This window comes from Mus musculus, chromosome 5 (assembly GCF_000001635.26).
Source record: "Mus musculus strain C57BL/6J chromosome 5, GRCm38.p6 C57BL/6J".
Taxonomy (NCBI): Eukaryota; Metazoa; Chordata; class Mammalia; order Rodentia; family Muridae; genus Mus; species Mus musculus.
In genome coordinates, this window is record NC_000071.6 from 140100369 (window position 1) to 140118835 (window position 18467).

Genomic DNA, 18467 nt, shown 5'->3' on the forward strand with positions numbered 1-18467 from the left:
ATAGTCGGGTGTGAGGTGAGACCTGGTATCACAGCCACACAGGATCTGAGACAGGAAGATCACAAGTCCTTCAGGGCCTGCCTGGCCTACAGAGCAGGTTTTCAGGCCAACCTGGGTAACATAGTGAGAACCTGTCTCACAATAAAAAAGAAAAAGAAGGCTGGGGATATAGTTTAATGGTAGAGCATCTGCCTAGAATCTCCCTGTAAAGGCTGGAGCATGGGTCAGCAGTAGAGCACTTACCTAGCATACCCAAGGCCCTGGGCACAATCTGAACACTACAAAGAAGAAAAGGGAAGGGAAAAAATAGGAAAGACTGGCGAAGGTCCACAAGGAGTTCCCACACAGAAACTGTCCATGCATAATAGTGCATAGAGCATGACACAAGACAAAAGCAGGTCTGTTCCAGAGGGACACAAAGGAGGTCTCCAGACTAAGAAACATCAGTTGACATGCTGGTGCAAGGAGAACAGGCATGTAGACAATGCTGAGCCTCTACGTTCACCCTACTCCCACGACTGTAATCAAGACTCCAAGTCTGCTAGAGGGGTAGGCCATTGCCCATGGGGAGCTGCACTGAAGACCTGGGCAGGGATTGAGGGTCAAAAGCTGCAACAACACAGTCTCTGTGGACACCTAGAGAGGAGAGTGCTGGCCATGGCTACGCCAAGCAGGACAGGAGTGCTAGCCATAGCTGGGTGAGGCAGAGTGAGTGAGTTCAAGACAGCAGCAAGAGGAGTGTCTGGCTTGGCCAGTGCAGTTGGCACCACTGCATGACGTAGAGAAGGGCGGTGCTCTGTGGGCCTCACAGACAGTGCAGGTCTTTGGGAAAGAACTGGGCTGAGAAGTCACAGTGGGCAGGGACTGTGTGAGATGCTCCTAGAGGACACTCCAACACTCTGCTCTGACGTCTCCCATGATCCATGACCTTCACACAGGGAGCACTGATGCCACCTCCTTAGTGTCACTCAGCACTCAGGTAAGGGACTTGTGCTGGCACAACCTGGAGCTCAAGGATCCAGACAATGCTGTTGTTGTTGTTGTTCTTCTTCTTCTTTTGTTTTTTTTCATTATCTTAGGGTCTTGCCTGACATGGGTGTCTCATGGTAAGTGACATCCTGAAATTGTAGAACTATGTGCGGCAGGTGTGGGCACAGGAAGAAGTAAGGCTGGGCACCCTAACCGCACTGCTGCTTGTGACGCAGACAGGAGCAGGGACGTCTGCAGGCTCAGAAAGCTTTCCGCTTGCAGGAAACCCAGCAATTTTCTGCCCACTCCATTTCCAAAAAAGATATTCTGATTTTAAATGTCACTGGGCAGCCGTCTGGGCTCTGTTCTGAGCAGCACTTTAGAAGGACTGTAAGGTGGTATGGACACCAGCCTAGCCTCCCCTGACTGTGAGAGGAATGTGCCAGCTCAGAGGCCTGGCACTGGGGTCCACTGGCACAGCCTCACTGGTGGAGGGAGGAGCTCTGCTCTATGATGAGGCGATACTGTGGGACGGCGGGGGCCCGGGCGTCAGATTCCAGAGATGAATTCGCTTAATTACATGCATGCTCGAGTGCTTAGAGGAAGTATACAGATGTCTGCAATTTAGTTTCAAATGCATCAAAAGAATAAAACGAACTAATGGATGGCAGAGGGATGGATAGGAATGTCATACAGCCACAAGTGTGCCATTCCCGACAGGATGTAGGTGGTGGGTAAGTGGGCATTCACTGTAAAATTCTTTCTACTTCTCTATCTTGAAAACGCTTGCAGTTAAAACACTGGGGAAAAGCAGTAGGGCCCGAGTCCATGGAGGCTGCCCTTAGCCTATAGTGTGGGACCCAGGAGGCATCCACGTTTCAAATGGAGGAACCTCACTTGTCACCATGCAGGGTGGGCAGAGCCCCTGGCAGGCCTCTCCTTGGTGACTCTACACCAAGCTGTCCTGACCTAGCTCATCAGAAGCACTATGTGGAGGCTTTATGGGAGGCTATGAGGAACATGGGGGGTCTCTGTAATAAAGCAGCTGTCCCTGCTTTTAGGGAAAGCACAAGGTATCTAAGGACAGAGACTGGCAATCCCTGTATCTGCCTCTGTGCCAGCCTTAGTTTCCCCATCTCTAAGTAAGGTCTTCCTATAGACACCTGCCCCCATACTTTCCACAGGATCTCACCATGTAGCCTAGGCTCTGAAACTCGGAACAGCCACTATAGTGCTGAGACTCGAGGCCTGCACCACAGTGTCTAACCTCCCAGAAGCTCTGCCAGGGCTGTCTATCATAAGTCAGCCGTCCATTCAGCCAGTTGGCGTGTGTCCATTAGACAAGTACACCTTAGTACCCGTTTCCTATTCCCTAGCTACCCTAGCAATGCACACAGGTCATGGTACAAACAGCCAATGACCCAGGAAACCCAGGAAGGATGGCGTGCGTCAACTTGGTAAGTCTGCATTCAGCCACTGTGATGACCCCTCCACTGAACCCCCAAGCACGCCCACACACCCAGCTCTAAGTGGTCACCAGAGTTTTGCTTCCCCGCCAACCAGCTGTGAACTAATTACAAAAAATCCTAACTAGTTGAGCTCCCTCTCTGAGCATATGTTCCCAATTAAGATGAACCGCAGCTGATTTTAATCAATCTTCCTTGAAGCGCCAACTTGAAGCCACTCTTCTTCTCTAGAGGGAAGAGTGAGGCGGGAGTGGGAGCGCAGGAGGCTGCCTGCATACTGAGCACATGGGTAAGGCTTGAGGAAGCCCAAAGGCTAGACCACAAGATTCCAGGTCCAAGCAGCCCCGTTAGAGCTGCAGAGGAGGCTGGGTCTCAAAGGGGCCGGCATCAAATGCTATGGCCAGGCCATACGGAGAAGCCCCAGGATGAATGTTTCTTCCCCAGTACCAGAGGGTGCCCAGGTCCAAGACCAACATATAATGGGAACGAGGGCTTTGACTTAGATGAAGAAGGAATGTCAGAGCATCTAACAAGGCCTTGAAGGCAGTTGGGGGATAGTGGGGCATGGGGGAGAGAAAGGACCTAGCACAGGATTCCCTCAAGAATCCTCATCACCCAGCCTTATAAAGTGCAGCAGCTCAGATCAGAAACCAACACGCCCAAGCCCACCCACCGTGTTCATAGGTGGCGGCCTTTCTCTTTTCATGTGTCCAAGTCACCTCCTTGCCCACTACTGAGCCAAACCCAGGCCCGTTTGCCTTTCCCTCAGGACCAGTCTCATGTGTCATAGCTTCTGTGCCCATGTGCTCAGGAACTGCAGCCACCCTGCATTCAGTGTTACAAACTGGCTGCTCACACAGGTGCTCCTGAACACACTGAAGGGACAGCAGATGAGGAGCCAGCTGACACTGAGATTGGACAGGGACTGTTCCTTACCGCAGGTAACTAATGCCCCCTTGCAGAACCAGTTCAATCCTGGTGTAAAAACCCTCCCTGCCCAGATGTGCCAACAGCTGGGACATACAGAACAGACACAGTCAGACTTGCAGTTAGCATGGGGCCCTGGAGCTGAGGCCAGTGACCTAGGAAGGAGACTCAATTATGCAAGACACAGGCAACTGCCAGGCTGGTTCACCCACAAGTTTGTCTGACAAGGGTATAGGGGGACACAGAGGGGAAAGGCTGGTATGTAGAGGGAACTGGGCCAAACTCCCATGACCAAACAGCTTGAGTAAATGGTTTATTTACTAATAAAATAGTGGGCACAGCCTCACATGGAAAGACCTTTAGTATGAATAGTACAGGACAGAGCAAAGAGCCCAGCACTCTGGCAATCACCTGGACTTCCAGATATGTGCTCATCTGGGGAGTCTAGCAGAGGTCCAGTACTGGCTAGGGGAGAAGGTGGTTTAGGATGCAACAGGAGTCAGGGAGTCCTGCTATACAGCCTCCAGCTCTGAGATCAGAGTGAGGCTGGAGGACAGCAAGCAACCCTGGCCTAAGAGCAGTGGGGTGGGGGTGGAGGTGGGGTGGAGGAGAAGCCCACACAGAACAGTTAGGCCTCATGGGGCAGTCTCTGAGTAACCGCTTTCCCAGTCTGGCTCTGGTAAGGTCCCTTTCTGAAGTATAAGCACAGCCTACAGAGGTGGCAGGGTCTATGGGGCTGTCTAGAAATTTCTACAACAGCTGCCTCTCCCCCACCTCAGGCCTCCATGCCAACTGGGAATACCATTCCTGGGTTCCTGAACATCAGCTGACATGGACCCTGCTCTCCAGGGCCACAGACTCAGCCCTCCATGCTGTCTCCGGCCATGCCATGAGTATGGTTGACAGACGTATGCACTTAGTGCCTGCCTGCACACAGTACACACAGCAGCACAGAGCAGGGGTGGACATGGTCACTAGCACTCTGGCCCTCAGGAAGGCTCTGAGCTGCAGGGCTGAACAGTGCCAGCACACACACTTGTGATGCTGTGGGGAGGAGATCTTGTGAATCCCATTCTTATGTCACCCACATGGGGCATAGAACACTGGCACCTCCTCTAGTTGTGTTGTCCCTGACGTCTCTGTGAGCTGCACTGAAATCCATTTATCACCCCATCCTGACACAGTTCTGTAGCCAGGTAGCCTTGATTCACCCTCCTGCAGCCCTCAGCCCAGGACAGTGGCCCAATTAGAACAGAACAGGATGACAGGTCCTAGGGCTCGGCATGAGTACAGCCAAGGTTCAGAACACCTCACTTCATCAAAGTTGTCACCTCTCCCATCACCAAGATTGGTAATGGGGACACAATTTGATTGCCTCTAATAGGTGCCAAGGTAAAAATCAATGGCCTGTCTAGAAGCCAGGCAATCTCTAACCTGTGGGCTTCTTGCCATGAGCAGTGTGATCAGGAGGAGGAAAACTAAAAAGAAGAGAAACAGTCTAATGCAGACAGCAGAGAAGGTCATGACCACAGGGAAATGGGAGTGACAGGGTACAGCACCAGAGAGAAGAGAGGCCGAGGTCAGTGCTGAGAAGCACAAGAACCAAGGGTATGAAGCGGTCCCTGCACAGCGAGCCAGAGTGGCCCAGACCTGTGGTCCTGCAGAACCCAGCAGTAGCTCTCAGCCAGGTAAGGGGGGGATGCATAGGAGGAAGCCCAGGTTCATTCACAGGGGCTGGAAGGAGTACTGTCTACAGGGAACCTCTCTCTGGCCACCAAACCTACCTGTAGGGTTAGTTTCTCCATCTGCATCTCCAGCACCTGCTTTTCCTGTTCCAGACGGCTCCGCTCACCCTCCAGCTCCTCCACCTTCAACCTGCAAGGAGACCATGACATAACCAGGTGCCACTGCAGTCCAGCACAGATGGAAGGTCATGGCCCTAGTGGGAGGACAGCAGTGGACAGCACTTACTTAGGTCTAAGGAAGGACTCAAGCCAGGGGTTCTTGGCTGACCCTGAAGCTTGGCTAGAATCAGGTAAGGAATCTGTCTCAGGCCCCCTGGTTCACCCTGGAGAGTGACCACAGGCTAGAGGAGAAACTGCAAATGGAAAAGCAACTCAGGAGTCTTTAGAACTGTGGTTCTCAAACCTTCCTAATTTGTTGTGCTGCAACCCTTTAATACAGTTCCTCATGTTGTGCTGACCACTGACCATAAAATGGAGCAGTTCCTAAAATCTGTGTAGTTTAAGAGTCCATAACAAAGTAGCCAGACAGCTACAAGGGGCTAAAAGGAAAGGAAGTGTCCAGAGAGCACTTCAGGACTAAAGGAGAAACCAGAACAAGCCAAGAGCAAAGCTTTGGCCACTTGGAAATGTAACAACACACACTAAATACACTGCTCAAAGAAAGTAAAGGAAATTAGCAAACACATTGAACTGGACATAGCGTATCCAGGAAAGCCAGGCTTAGAGACAGAATGTATCCAATGCTCTCATCTCAAGTCAACAAGCCAGGCTTCCCCTTTAAGGAAAGGCTGAGCGTGATGGGTATGCACCTGTGAGCCAGCTGAAATGGAGGAAGAGGGGGCGGGGAATTCAAGGGCAGTTTTATGAGCTAGGATCTTACTGTGTAGTTCTGGCTGGCTTGAAGTAGGACACAGAACACTCCAGAACAGACCTAATGCATGGCCACAAAACAAGTCTTAGTATATTCATTTAGTAGAATGCCTGCCATAAATGAAGTTGGAGATCAATGGCAGAGGAACTGTAAAGACAGTAATTCAACAGGGGTTAGGGAGATGGCTTTGTGGGTGATTGCTTTGAAGGCCTGAGAACTTGAGTTCTATTCCATGAACTGTGGAATTTTAGTTTCTTTTAAAAAACCACAGAAATACTATAAGAATATGTTTTCATTTTAATCCCAGGTGTGGGGATATAGAGCTGCTTCAGATCGTCCACGTTAGCAGACTATGATCTGCCTTGTGCTCTGGCAGGGGCATGATTTTGCCAGCTGCAGATAGATTCTGTGACTGTGTGACATTTGGAATTCCTGGGACTCCTTAGAGGGTATATAAATGCTAGGTCCTGAGAGGTGTGATGTGGGTTGTTGGCTGGTTGTTAGTTATGGTCTGTTAAGCAGTCATATGCAAAGAAGAAACAACTACAAGAAGAAATTAGACATCCTGATGGAGAAGATCAAAGTTGCCCCAAGGAACTCAGTGCCCCTAACCAGCGGTTAGTAGTCTAATGAAAACACCACCCACCTTTCAACCCCCCTCTGTCTCTCTTTCTGTCTCTCTTTCTCTCTGTGTGCCTTTCTCTTCTCTCTGTGAGTCTCTGTCTCTCTTTGTCTCTTTCTCTGTCTCTTATCTAGTGTTAGGGTGTTGAAATGGTAGGGAAAAAAGGGGATGGGAAATGGTAGAAGAAAACCTACTAAGTAGCAAAATTCAGCTACATTATTGTTCCAGCACTGCCATGAAAAGCTGGGGATGCTGATGCGCACTTGTGATCCCAGTGCGGGAGAGACTGAGACTAGAGCAGTGGTTCTCAACCTGTGGGATATGTGTCAAAAAACCCTTTCACAGGGGTCACGTAAGACCAATGGAAAACACAGATATTTACATTAGGAATTGTAATGGTAGCAAAATTACAGTTATGAAGTAGCAATGAAAATAATTTTATGGTTGGGAATCACCATAACACAAGCTGTACTAAAGTGTCACAGTATTAAGAAGGTTGAGAACCAATTGGTGAGCTCCTGGCCATTGAGAGATTCTGGCTCAAATGGCAGATGTTAGACTCTATGAGGACTGATGCCTGAAGCTGAACTGGCTCACACATATACATACTCAACCACACACCTATAAAACAAAAAAGTAAGAAACTACAATTATCCTGGGATAAAAAAGAATTCACTGGGGAGATTAGGAGACACCAGAGACAAACACTAAGAGGAAACAGAGGGCTCCAAACACAAGGAAGATGTCACATCAAAGATGTCACATGAGTCCAAAAGGAAAGCAGGGAAGGAGAGCAGCTCGAGCTGACAGCTGACAGCAGGCTGGAGACAATGAGGATTGGGTTGTGTGAACGATTACACAGGAAACTCCCAAGCAAAACCAACCAGAGAGAAGAGCTCACCACGAACCTGGAAGCTGTGAGAGGGCACCACAGGACAAAGGTCACAAAAGGATGCTAGGGACAACTGGGCACACATCTGAGTAGCCAAGATGGCACAGGCAGACTCCTACTGATGACCTTCCAAGGTGACCCCCAGAGAAGCGGATAAACCTGAGATCACTGTGAGGGTCAAAAGGGAAGTCAGAGTCTCCCAAACAAGGAAGAAGGCCAGGCCAGAGAGCACAAGCAAACACTCAAAGAATCATATGGTCTTGCCCAACTTGGCAGAGAAAGGAATGAGGAAGCTCTCTCTCTGAAACCAGCAGCTGACGGACACTGAATAGAGGCAAAGACACTTCCAGAAAACTAAGGCCAATCTGGGCCTGGGGTATAGGCCCACCAACCTAGCTGTGTGGAGACTGAGGCAGAAGGATCAAGAATTAAGGGTTTTCCTGGGCCACTCATGGGTTCAAGGAGCAGTTTGTGGGATCCTGTTCCAAAATGTAAAAGGTAGCCACAGAAAAAGGCTGGGAAGGTAGCTCTGTAGCGTGCATGTTTAACACATGTGAGGACATGGGTTCAAACTGCAAGACTGCAAACCTAAAATTAAAATGAAATGAATATATGAAACAAAAACTAAAATTATTTTTTAAAAGAAGTAACTAGAACTGAGACCAGTAAACTTGGGGGACAAGCCTAACCACATAAACATGGGGGACAGGTGTGGACTCACTTAGCCACATGCCAGCCGTTCCCTGAAAGCTTTCCATGCTATGGCAAAGGGTTTGAAAACAGCAGGGATCCAAGGCATCTCAACACCTAACACTGTGCTGTGTGACCCTCTAGGGAGCAAGGACAAGAAGCTCTCCTCTACTCCGCTCTCAGTTGACACAGGAAAATCCCTTCACCAAACCTGTCACCTTGAACACAGAGGGCAGCAACCTCAACAGGACATGTCATTTCTGAAACAAAAACAAACAATAACAAAAACAAACAAAAACAAAGATGTAAAAAAAACAAACAACCTTTTTAAAAAAAAAAAAAAAGGCTAGGGAGATGGCTCAGTGGTTAAGAGCATCAGTTGTTCTTCAGGGGGACCTGGGTCCAATTCCTAGCACTCACCTGGCAGCTCACAATTGTCTGTATCCAGTTTCAGAGTATCTGACCCCCTCCCTCACACACACACATGAAACACCAATGCACATAAACAAAAAACAAAAGCAGGGAAGACAGCTGCAAGATTTCCTCAAGATTAAGGTGCAGCCACCAAGCCTGACAACCTGAGATCCAGCTCAGGATGAAAGGAGAGAACGCACTCCTGAGTGCCATCTTCTGGCCTCCGCACTTACTCCAGGGGGTCTACAGAAACACGCGTGTGCACGCACACACACACACACACACACACACATCAATCTAATTAAGTAATTTTTTAAAACTCTGAGACAATGCCTGCTCTGACTGCGTTCATCTGACTAAACTGCCAAAGCAATTAGACAAGACAATGAAATAACAGCAGCAAACCACTCCTCATCACAAGATGCCCTGCTGATGCACAAACCCACCAAAACAGCACCATACAAACCACCACGTGTGAGCTCTGCTGTGCACTTCATCTGCTACAGCATCAGAGAGAAGAAAACATTTGGGGACAAATTTACACAAGGCAGAGGGAGATGATCCCCCAAGACATGCAGAGCATTGCCAAAATAAAATAAAGTGAAATAAATAAAGACATTTTTTAAAGGGAAGAAAAAGAAAAGAAAGCCCATGTGCACGTGGATACCTGGCGTGGAGATCAATGGCTCAGCAGTTACAAACACTGCTGCTCTTCCAGAAGAATCACCATCCACTGGGGCTGGCTAACAACTGTCCACAAGTCTAGCTCCAGGGGCTCTGGTGCCCACTTCTGGGCTTCACAGGTACCTGCATTCACATGCACATGCAAACACACACACACACACACACACACACACACACACACACACACACACACAAATTTACATATAATTAAAAAATAAGAAAAAGCCATCTTATTGATGTTTGTGTTCAGGGACAGGTGAGCTTAGAGCTGAGGCTACCTGGGGCAAAGCAGACAGAAAAAGAAAAGCCAACTGGGAAGATGCACCTCCTGCCTCAGGACTCAGCCATGGGGGGAGACATTCCTTTAAAGAGATGCCCCCACAGGTGCTATGCTGAGTGGGAGATGTCAGTGCTAAGAGATCACAGGCACAGAGTCCACCCAAGTGGGCATGCTGGACCAGAGCTGAGCAAGCCATTTAGTTAAATGACCACATCCACTACCTGTTCACAGCCACCCAAAGGAGCCTGCACAGCACACAAAGGTACAGAGCTGGCCTCACAGTCAGGAGAGCCTGAGTCAGATCCCCAGAGGCCGTGTTTACACAGGCTGGGTGGAAACAGGAGGAACCTCGGGTTCTCTGCCCACCTAATCTGCTTGGTAAGTTGCAGGCCAGGACTCAAAACACCAAGATAAGAAGTAGTTTCTGAGGAATGTTAAATGAGATTTATGTCCCGCTGCCTGTGACACAGACCTGCCCATGTGCCCCCAGGCCCTCACACACAGGTTCCCTTGTACATGCAGGAGCACACTCATGGGGGTGGAAGCAGGCGCTGGGTGCTATGTCCAGTGATACAAAACCAACAGATGATTGCAGAAAGCCAGGGACATGGGGAAGTGCGCACACATTCAACGTGAAGACTGTTTGCTGACAGTATAAATAACAGGCTTCTCTTTGTTTTCCATTGGTTTCTTTTTTTGACTTGTATGTGTGTTTCACTTACAAAACAACAACAACAACAACAACAACAACAAATGAGCTGGGCATGGTAGAACACGCTGCATGCCTTTAATCCCAGCATATAGGAGGCCGAGGTAAGAGAATAAAGGGTCAAGGCTAGCCTGAGCTATATAGCAAACTTTACCTTAGAAAAGAAACAGCAACAGTAACAAACCCCACCCACATACAAGCAAGCATAGGGACTGATAAAGATGGCCATGTGAACACGGCACTTAGGAGCAATCTCTCAGAACGCCACTGCAGTTGAGAATAAAGGCAGTCTCATTTCTCTGAAGCCTGACCACAGAAAATAAAAGGGACAGCATCAAAAACTCCCTTAGAAGTTGGAAGCTGATGGATGGAGTGGGGGAGGGAGTGGCCTTCCACAGCTGATGCCTGCCTGCTACTGACCCTACAAGGGCTCTGGCAGCACAGAGCCCCCACAGGGGTTCCAGGAGCAGGGTAGGGGAGGTTGAGCTGGGGCTGAGTAGAAGGTCTTGCAGGAACTTTGTACACTTAAGGAAACGCAAGTCAGAGCTTCTTCCAGTTCACTCAGCTCTCTGAATCAATGGCAACAGCTTCAGTGACAGTGTCTGTTCCAGCAGATTTGTCTCTGCAGGGTAGGTCATGCATGTGTCACTGGCTGCCATGACACAGTCCCATCCCATGAGTGCCAGGCTCCCTTTGGCTGTACTTTGTAGATCTCTTCTGTCTTGTGGAAGACGGGTGAGTCAGGTTGGTACCCATTAGGCTTCGGCTGTGAGCAGGGTCTCCATGGGAACCAACCCAATGGGCCTGGAACCTTCTTCCTTTGGAGCCTCTTAATTGTGATTCAATTTTAAAGTATTCATCAACCTCACTGTACATCTTGGTTCGGGTGTTTGTTTTGTCTATACCTTTGAGAACAGTCTCACGTAGCTCAGGCTGGCCTTAAACTCATCATGTAGCCCAAAATGACTGAACTCTGACCCATCTGCCTCCACTTCCCCAGGCTGGGATTATAGGTGGGGCACCATGCTGGGGCTAATTTTGGTTTGGAGGGCTGACTAGACCTGCTAGTGACAAGCTAGTGTTCCTGTACATGCCATCCTTCAGAGGCCACAGGCTCTTTGCAGCAGTGTCCCTGTGTCATACCTGAGACGGCTCGTTTGCTTCTCTGAGTATGTTTCACTTTTGTTGGCAGTTTGTCAATTTTATAGATTTTCCCCCCAGAAAAACAGCCTTTTGCTTCTGCATTTTTCTCAATTGTGTTTCTTTTTTCAAGTTCATTACCTCCTCCTTGCTTCTCATCCTGGGCTCCTTTGCTTGCCATGTCCTCCTGGTGGCAGGGCCATGGCTTCTGCTCTGTCAGCTGGAACGCTGGGCGCCGCAGGTTCTCTTCTCTCCACGGATCTGATATGATGAGCGTGTTTTCATTAGCGTTCACTTGTTCCTCTTCTCTGCCACACATCCTGTGTGATCCGCAGGCAGTTCAGAACCATGCTATCAATTTCCCCGTGGGTACAGCTTTTCCTCTTGCATTCTGTTACTGACATCTAGTTTGAGTTTGGTGTGGTCAGATGAATATTCTCTATGCACCTTAAATGTGTGAGCTTCTGTGCGTGTATGTGTGTGTGATACTGGACTCTGATGGATGGTGATGACCGGGTGCATGTCTGCTCATTCTACCCAGTACAGGGAGTGGTGTGCATCCACCACCTTCCTGCATCCCAGAGTTTTGCCGCTTAGTACAGGCAGCAGCATGGGATGAGAGCACATTCCATCATGGGACACAAGAACCCGATACTGATGGCTATGAGCAGGGCTCCCCACGGGGTCTAGAGGCTGGGGCCATGCCCTCTCAGCAGAGCAGGCACCAGCACTTGTGGCCTTGCTCTGGTGAGGCAGAGGTGGTTGCTGTTAGGGACACATGATCCCTTCCTAGAGATCTCAGTCAGCAACTCAATCGGCAGTCAGAAGGCCACCTACATTAGGCTGCCCCTTCCTCTCTGTGGCCTAATTTTAGGTGTTTCTGTTTGTGTCTACTGGTACTAGGCTACCTGCTTCTACCTCTGCTCCCTCAGTCTACCATGAATATACAGATCTGCAGGTAGAGGAAGAGAGTCCAGGAGGAGAGGGGTTGCCCAGTGACCAGAGCTGTAGTACCAGTCAAATGGTCCAGACAAGCTCCCCTTGAGAAGACACAATGACAAGTGACAAGCTACCCAAACAAAAGGTGTCCAAGAGAGGGTGACCCAGCCAGAGCACACTGAGTAGTAGTCACAGAGTTCCTGCTTTCTCCCCGAGAAAGGCCAACATATTTAATGTCCCTGTCATGGTACCCCTCTGCCCCCCAGACCTAGGAATGCCCGCTCAGGCTGGGGCCCAGCAGGCAGTGAGGAGGGCTGGGAACGGAGAAGCTGTTAAGTATGATTAACAGGTTCTGGCCCAGGCATGCAAGACCACAGTCTACCCAGCTGCTAAACCCACAGACATTTAGGATCTATCAGAGCTTCTGTCTGACAGTGGAAAGTGATGAGCCCAGATTTGTTCCAGGTGAGAGGCCCTGAGTTGCCACCACTTAGCTTTGCACTGTTGCTCCCAAGCATGGCTTCACAGAGATAGTCCAATGCCACAGGTGTGTGCAATTCACATGCCATATGGCATCTGTGCAACTACTGGGTATGCCTATGGAAGCCAGAGGTTTAACAACAGGTGTCTTCCTCTAGCCCCTTGATCTTAACTTTTGAGATCTGATCTCCCACTGAACCTGGAGCTCACTAGCTAGACAGGCTGAGCCAGAGAGTCCCAGGGCTCCAACTGTCCACCTCCCCAGGGGTAGGATTACATAAGGATTACCTAACTTCGAAAAACAAACAAACATGGGTCATGGGGCTCAAACTCTGGTCCTCATGCTGGTATAGCAAGCTGTTTACTCCCCAGTCCTGTGCCCCTATGTGTAACCAATAGTTCTATGCAAATACATAGAGTTGCAGACCACCCCTCATCCTCATCCTCACAGCGCCCCAGATAGCAGCACCTACCTGCACCTACCCTGCCCTGTCTTCTGCATCTGCTGGCTGGCTATGTTCATAGCAATGGTCTTGAGTGAAAGGCAAGCTGACCTGAGGCAGGGCTCTCATGTCAACTCTCTTTCTCGGAGTCAACCACTTCAGAAGTGGTCCTCCTCTGGAGTCACATGAAGGACCAGCAGGAAGGCACTTCAGGATCAGGAGAGAGATCAAAAGGATCTTATTCCAAGAGGGCATCCTCAATAAGGGTCCTCATCACCCTTGCCCAGCTAGAAGAAAGTAAGACTTCAGAGTCCACATCGCCAGTGTCCCTTCCAAGGGAAGCTGGGGCAGCAACATGGGTCTAAGGACCCAGCTCCTCAGCACAAGTTTTAGGAGGGCTGCCCTCTGAATACCCTCGAGCCAAAGGACAGCACGATGGGTCCCAGTTAGACAAGATGCCATGCATAGCACAGTCCCCTTGCTCAAAATAACAGTGACAAGTCCACTGACCAAACCGTGGGAAACTGAGGCACAATGATACAATGTCTGACACAGCTGGAGGGTTAGAGAGCAGGGCAAATGGGACCACGCAAGCTCCTGGCAACAGGAAGGGCTGTGCTGGTTGTTGGCTTTTTGTTTGGTTTGCTGGAACTGCCACCATCAGATTGGCCTGTAGGCAAGTCTGTAGAGTATTTTCCTAATGTGGGCAGTGTCACCACTGAGCAGACAGTGCTGGAAGGTCCAAGAAGGCAGGCTGAGCAAGCCACAAGGAGCAAGCCAGTAAGCAGCGGTCCTCTCTGGTCCCTGCTTCAGTTCCTGCCTCTGGGTTCCTGCTTTGAGTTCCTCCCCTGGCTTTCTTCGGTGATATGACTGGGACATGTAAGCCAAACAAACCTTTTCTTCCCCAAGCTGCTTCTGTGCTCATGGAGTTTTATCACAGCAATAGGTATCAAATTAGGACAAAGGAGGAGTGATGGGAGAAGACTGGCTGTGGGAAGCAGGCCTCAGGAGACCCATGCCAGGCTCAAGGAGAGAGGGAGCTAGGCAGCTACGCTAAACGCCTTCATGTTTGGCCCAGCATAAGCCATCTGCCCAAGGCATGGGCTCCATTTGAGTTCACTGCACAGAGGCCCTGCTTACCTGGCCTTCTCAGCCATGCATGCTCCAAGCCCACAGGAATGACCTGGAAGCCCTCACTTGCCCTCTGCTGGAAAGTCAAAGCACCAGCAGGGCAGTGGGGGCTGCAGTCCCTCCAAACTCAGTGGCCTGGTTCTTACCAGCTACAAAGGCACCTCACTCACAGCTGTGCTCTCCAAAGAAGACAGGAGGCTTTGATCTTAGTGTGGAAGACGTTAAGAGAAAAGCCCCTTTTTAAAATTTAAAAATCATCAAACCTGAAGTATATGTATCAGCCTCTCTTCCCAAGAAACGTGATGCACTCTGGTCCACACTTGCACCAACCACACCAGAGGCTGTGGGGAGGACAGGTCCTCAGACAACACAGGGCCTGCGGCATGAGGAGAGTTGCACTGGGGGCCATGCAGCTAGCCAACTCTGCAAACTTGCACTTGCCCACACCCAAATGCAAGTCCTCTGCCTACCAGCTGACATGAAGCTGGATACACAGGGTTATCTCTGTGACCCTAAGGACCCTGTAGAGCACTGTAAGGCCAGCAAGCACTTTACCTCAGTTCCCCAGCCTCTTGCCAGCACCTCCCAATCGGATGCAAATGAAGGCTCCCCTGACTCTGCTGTTTTTGGCTTCAGGGACCCAGAGCCTGCATGCAATATACTTCCAGGTCCTTTAGATACCCTGCCTTCAAACATGACTGCATGCTTTATCACAAAGTAGATATTGTGGAGTATCAGTGGGAGGTGTTTGGTGTGTCTGCCCAGGAGCAGCCTCTCCAGCTTGGCTGAGGCTCACAAAGAATGCTTCCCAGCACTTAGCCAAGTCATGGCTGCCTGGCCTTGCCAAGTCCCCTCTGATTGGCCTAGGCAGCCAGCAGTGCCTGATGCCTGATGCTACAAATCAGATCGTGTCACTCTTCTGTTTTAAAGTGCCTAATGGCTTCCCACTACTCATGGGATAAAAATGCTGACACTCACCAGGGACACACTAATTCTCCAAGAACCCAGCCAGCCACAGCATCAGGCTCCCCTTTTGCACCCAGATACATGTCCCAGGGACCCTTATCTCCAGATGCCAGCTCTTACAACACCACCCATAATTAAACAGCCACAAGTCCACGTGAATAATATCCCCATTAAGCTATGAGCTGATGAAGACAGAGCGTGTGGCTCTCCTGGCCAGTCAATTATCCACTCCGTTCTGCCCTGACAGTGCACAGCATACACCACGCTGGGACAAATGCAAACAAACAGCTCTGTGCCTGGTATCCCCACAGAGCTCCTTCCCAGGCCTGGGTCTGTGTGAGAAGTGCTTTGGCAATGAGAGGGAACTTCGAGCCCACAAAGGACCTCAGTGCTACTCACTGGACACTTCTGGGAAAGGTGCCAAGAAGCCTTCCTTGCTTTGACCTCAAAGGCCCCGTGAAGCAGGAAGTCAGTCACCAGCCATTACCCAAAGAGAGACAGACGTCAGAAGAGCCTAACAGAGCCAAGGGCAATTTCACACAGAGGCAGGACTTCCTTACAGTCTCTGGGACACCAAAAGCCCAGCCAGAGAGGACTGCATCTCCTACCCCAAGATCCGTACCATTTCATCAAAAGACCACTCAATGTCTACGGGGCTTTCTTGTTCCCTAGGCCCACATCTCACTTGCTAGAAACAGACCCTAGAGTGTCCGTTCTGGATGCAAATCAGAAGGGAGTGGCCAACTCACTACCTTCATTCGGCTGCCTCTCACAAGATGCCAGGGCTGTGGTGACAGTCATCCCACGGCTGTTTCAGACAGAAGCTAGAATGGCAGAGCCTGTGCAGGTCAGGGGGAACCTGAAGGCAGTTCAGAGTTGGGTTCCCCTATGTGAAAAGCTCGGTGTGCAGACATGTGCCCCTAGTCCCTCGTGCTGGGGAGGCAGCGACAGGAAGATCCCTGGAACTCACTGCTGGCCAGGCTAGATGAACTGGAGAGCTCAAGGTTGAATGGGAGACCCTATCTCAAGAACTAAGAAAACATTTGAAGGAAATAACCCATAACACACACATATCTGTACAAGCACATGAACACACACATACTCATACACACAGCAAAAGCAGGAAGCTGTCTCTAACCCTCAAAGCTTGAGAAGACTGTTCATTTTTCTGTGAAGCAGCAGTCTCTGAAAGATGCCTGTTTGCACCCTTCAATCCACTGATGGCCCTGTGCCCCTTGAAGGAGCTAGGCCTGGTAACTCATGTTGCTGGCAGGAAGGCAGGTCCTTATGGATACTCTGACAGGAGTGTCTGCTCCTCTTGAGCAAGGAGATGGCTGGGGACCATCTGATGACCTGGGACATGACACTAGAAAGGCCAAACCCAGTGGGAACAAGGGTCTCCGCAGACAATAGAAACAGCCTTGGGAAGGTAAGAAGGCAGGGGCTCAGGTGCTCTTAGGAGTGACAAGTGAGGTAGCTAGAGGTCAAAAGGAGCCGTACCTGAGTGCATCCACCTCCTCTTTGCAGAATGAGAAGCTAGATTCAGCTGAGCTTGTCTGGGCCTTCAGCATCTTCAACTCCATCTCCAGCTATCAGGAAACACAGAGTTAGTGGGCAACATGCACAGGGACTTACAGCCCAGGTCCCTCTGATCCCCAAAGTCCTAAAGTCTGCATCTGAGCATCCCCAGGCTGGATGCCTACTTTCAGGGGGAAGAGGGCCGTTTGCTTGGCCAACCCATAGCCCGGATCCACCAGTCCACAAGGCATTCTGAGTCAGATAAACACAGACCTTTCTCTTTTCCCATGCTCTTGATGTAAGATTAGGTAGGGAGACACATGGTTGGTCATTCATGTACTGCTGAGAGAGCTATAGAGATTCTGAGATAGAGATGGACAGAGTAAGTAGAGAGAATGTAGTCTAGAATTAGCATTGCTTGGATGAAAAGTCTCAGCATTTCTGACAGTGACATGAACTGGCTGCCTATCCCGAGCACACCTTGGTGTGCAAGCTGCTCTGCACATCTGCTGGGAAAGGTGGGGGTGGCAGACAGGGAGCAAGACAAACCCCAGGCCTGGGTAACAGAAAACTCACCCAGAGCTGACCCTTGCTTCTTGAGTGTCCTCAGCCCCAACCCTCCAAACAGTTGCAGGCTTAGTGCAGGGGCCTAGAAAACACAATGCTAGCAGACTTCAAGGAAAAAGAAGCCTCCTTAGGGGTGGGCCATGGGTTGATATCACTGCCTGCAGTTCACACCCCTCACACATCCCATCTCCTGCCACACTTGACTTCCCAATACCAGGCTTTCTGGACTCCAGAACCACAAGCCAGATAACTTCTTTATACATTCTGCTATAAGCACACAGGATGGGGAGGAACAGTACAAAGTGTCCCAGTGTGTGTATGCATACTGGGAACAGGCATGAATGGAGGCCAGAGAGCAAAGTCCAGGGGTCATTCAGTGGGAGCCATCCAGCTCACTGACCTTGGACACAGGTTCTCTCACTGAACTTGGAACCTGACAGTTTATCTAGGCAGGCTGGTCAGTGAATTCCAGGGGTTGACCTGTCTCTGTCTCCCATCTCCTATATTTTTGCATGAGTTCTGAGTACTGACTCATGTCCTTATCCCCGTACAACAAGCACTTTACTAGCTGAGCTACCTTCCCAGCCTCAAGGATGGTGCCATCTTAGCATGCCACTGGCTTTTGTTCCTAACACACTGACATTGTCATTTGTGGTACAGCTTCCCCATGGCGAGGAACAAGCAACACGGTGCTTACTTCAGAGAACTGTCCCCTTGCTTCCACACTCTGATGTAGTTTATGTGCTGTGGCAGGTCTCACAGCTTTGAGAATCTGATAGAATGGCCCCTGAAACTGGCTGTGCTGGACAGATCCCAGCAAATTTCCTGTTGCATATTGTTGGAGGAGGTGGCAAGGCTGCAGGGCCTGTTGCATGCTGCTATAGTAAGAGAGGTGTGTGTGTGTGTGCACACGTTCACGCATGTAAATGCACATGTAGCCAAAGTGTGGGTGTAGGTCGAGGACAACTTGCAGAAATTGGTTCTATCCTCCCACCATATGGGTCCTGGAGATGA

General features: G+C 50.0%; 1 protein-coding gene across 7 annotated transcripts in view; it reads right to left on the bottom strand.

Moving 5' to 3' along the window:
- Mad1l1 (MAD1 mitotic arrest deficient 1-like 1) overlaps nt 1-18467 on the bottom strand; it is a 312920-nt gene that overhangs the window by 91680 nt on the left and 202773 nt on the right. For 5 of the 7 annotated variants that reach the window (NM_001359025.1, NM_010752.3, NM_001359027.1 and 2 more), the window contains 2 exons: nt 16869-16957; nt 5147-5237 (listed from right to left, as the gene is read on the bottom strand). In NM_001359025.1, coding sequence (NP_001345954.1) covers nt 5147-5237; nt 16869-16957 — 180 coding nt within the window. Of the gene's footprint in view, nt 1-5146; nt 5238-16868; nt 16958-17462; nt 17677-18467 lie in introns of those variants that run through there. The other 2 variants (XM_017320696.2, NR_152617.1) reach the window with 2 other exon arrangements.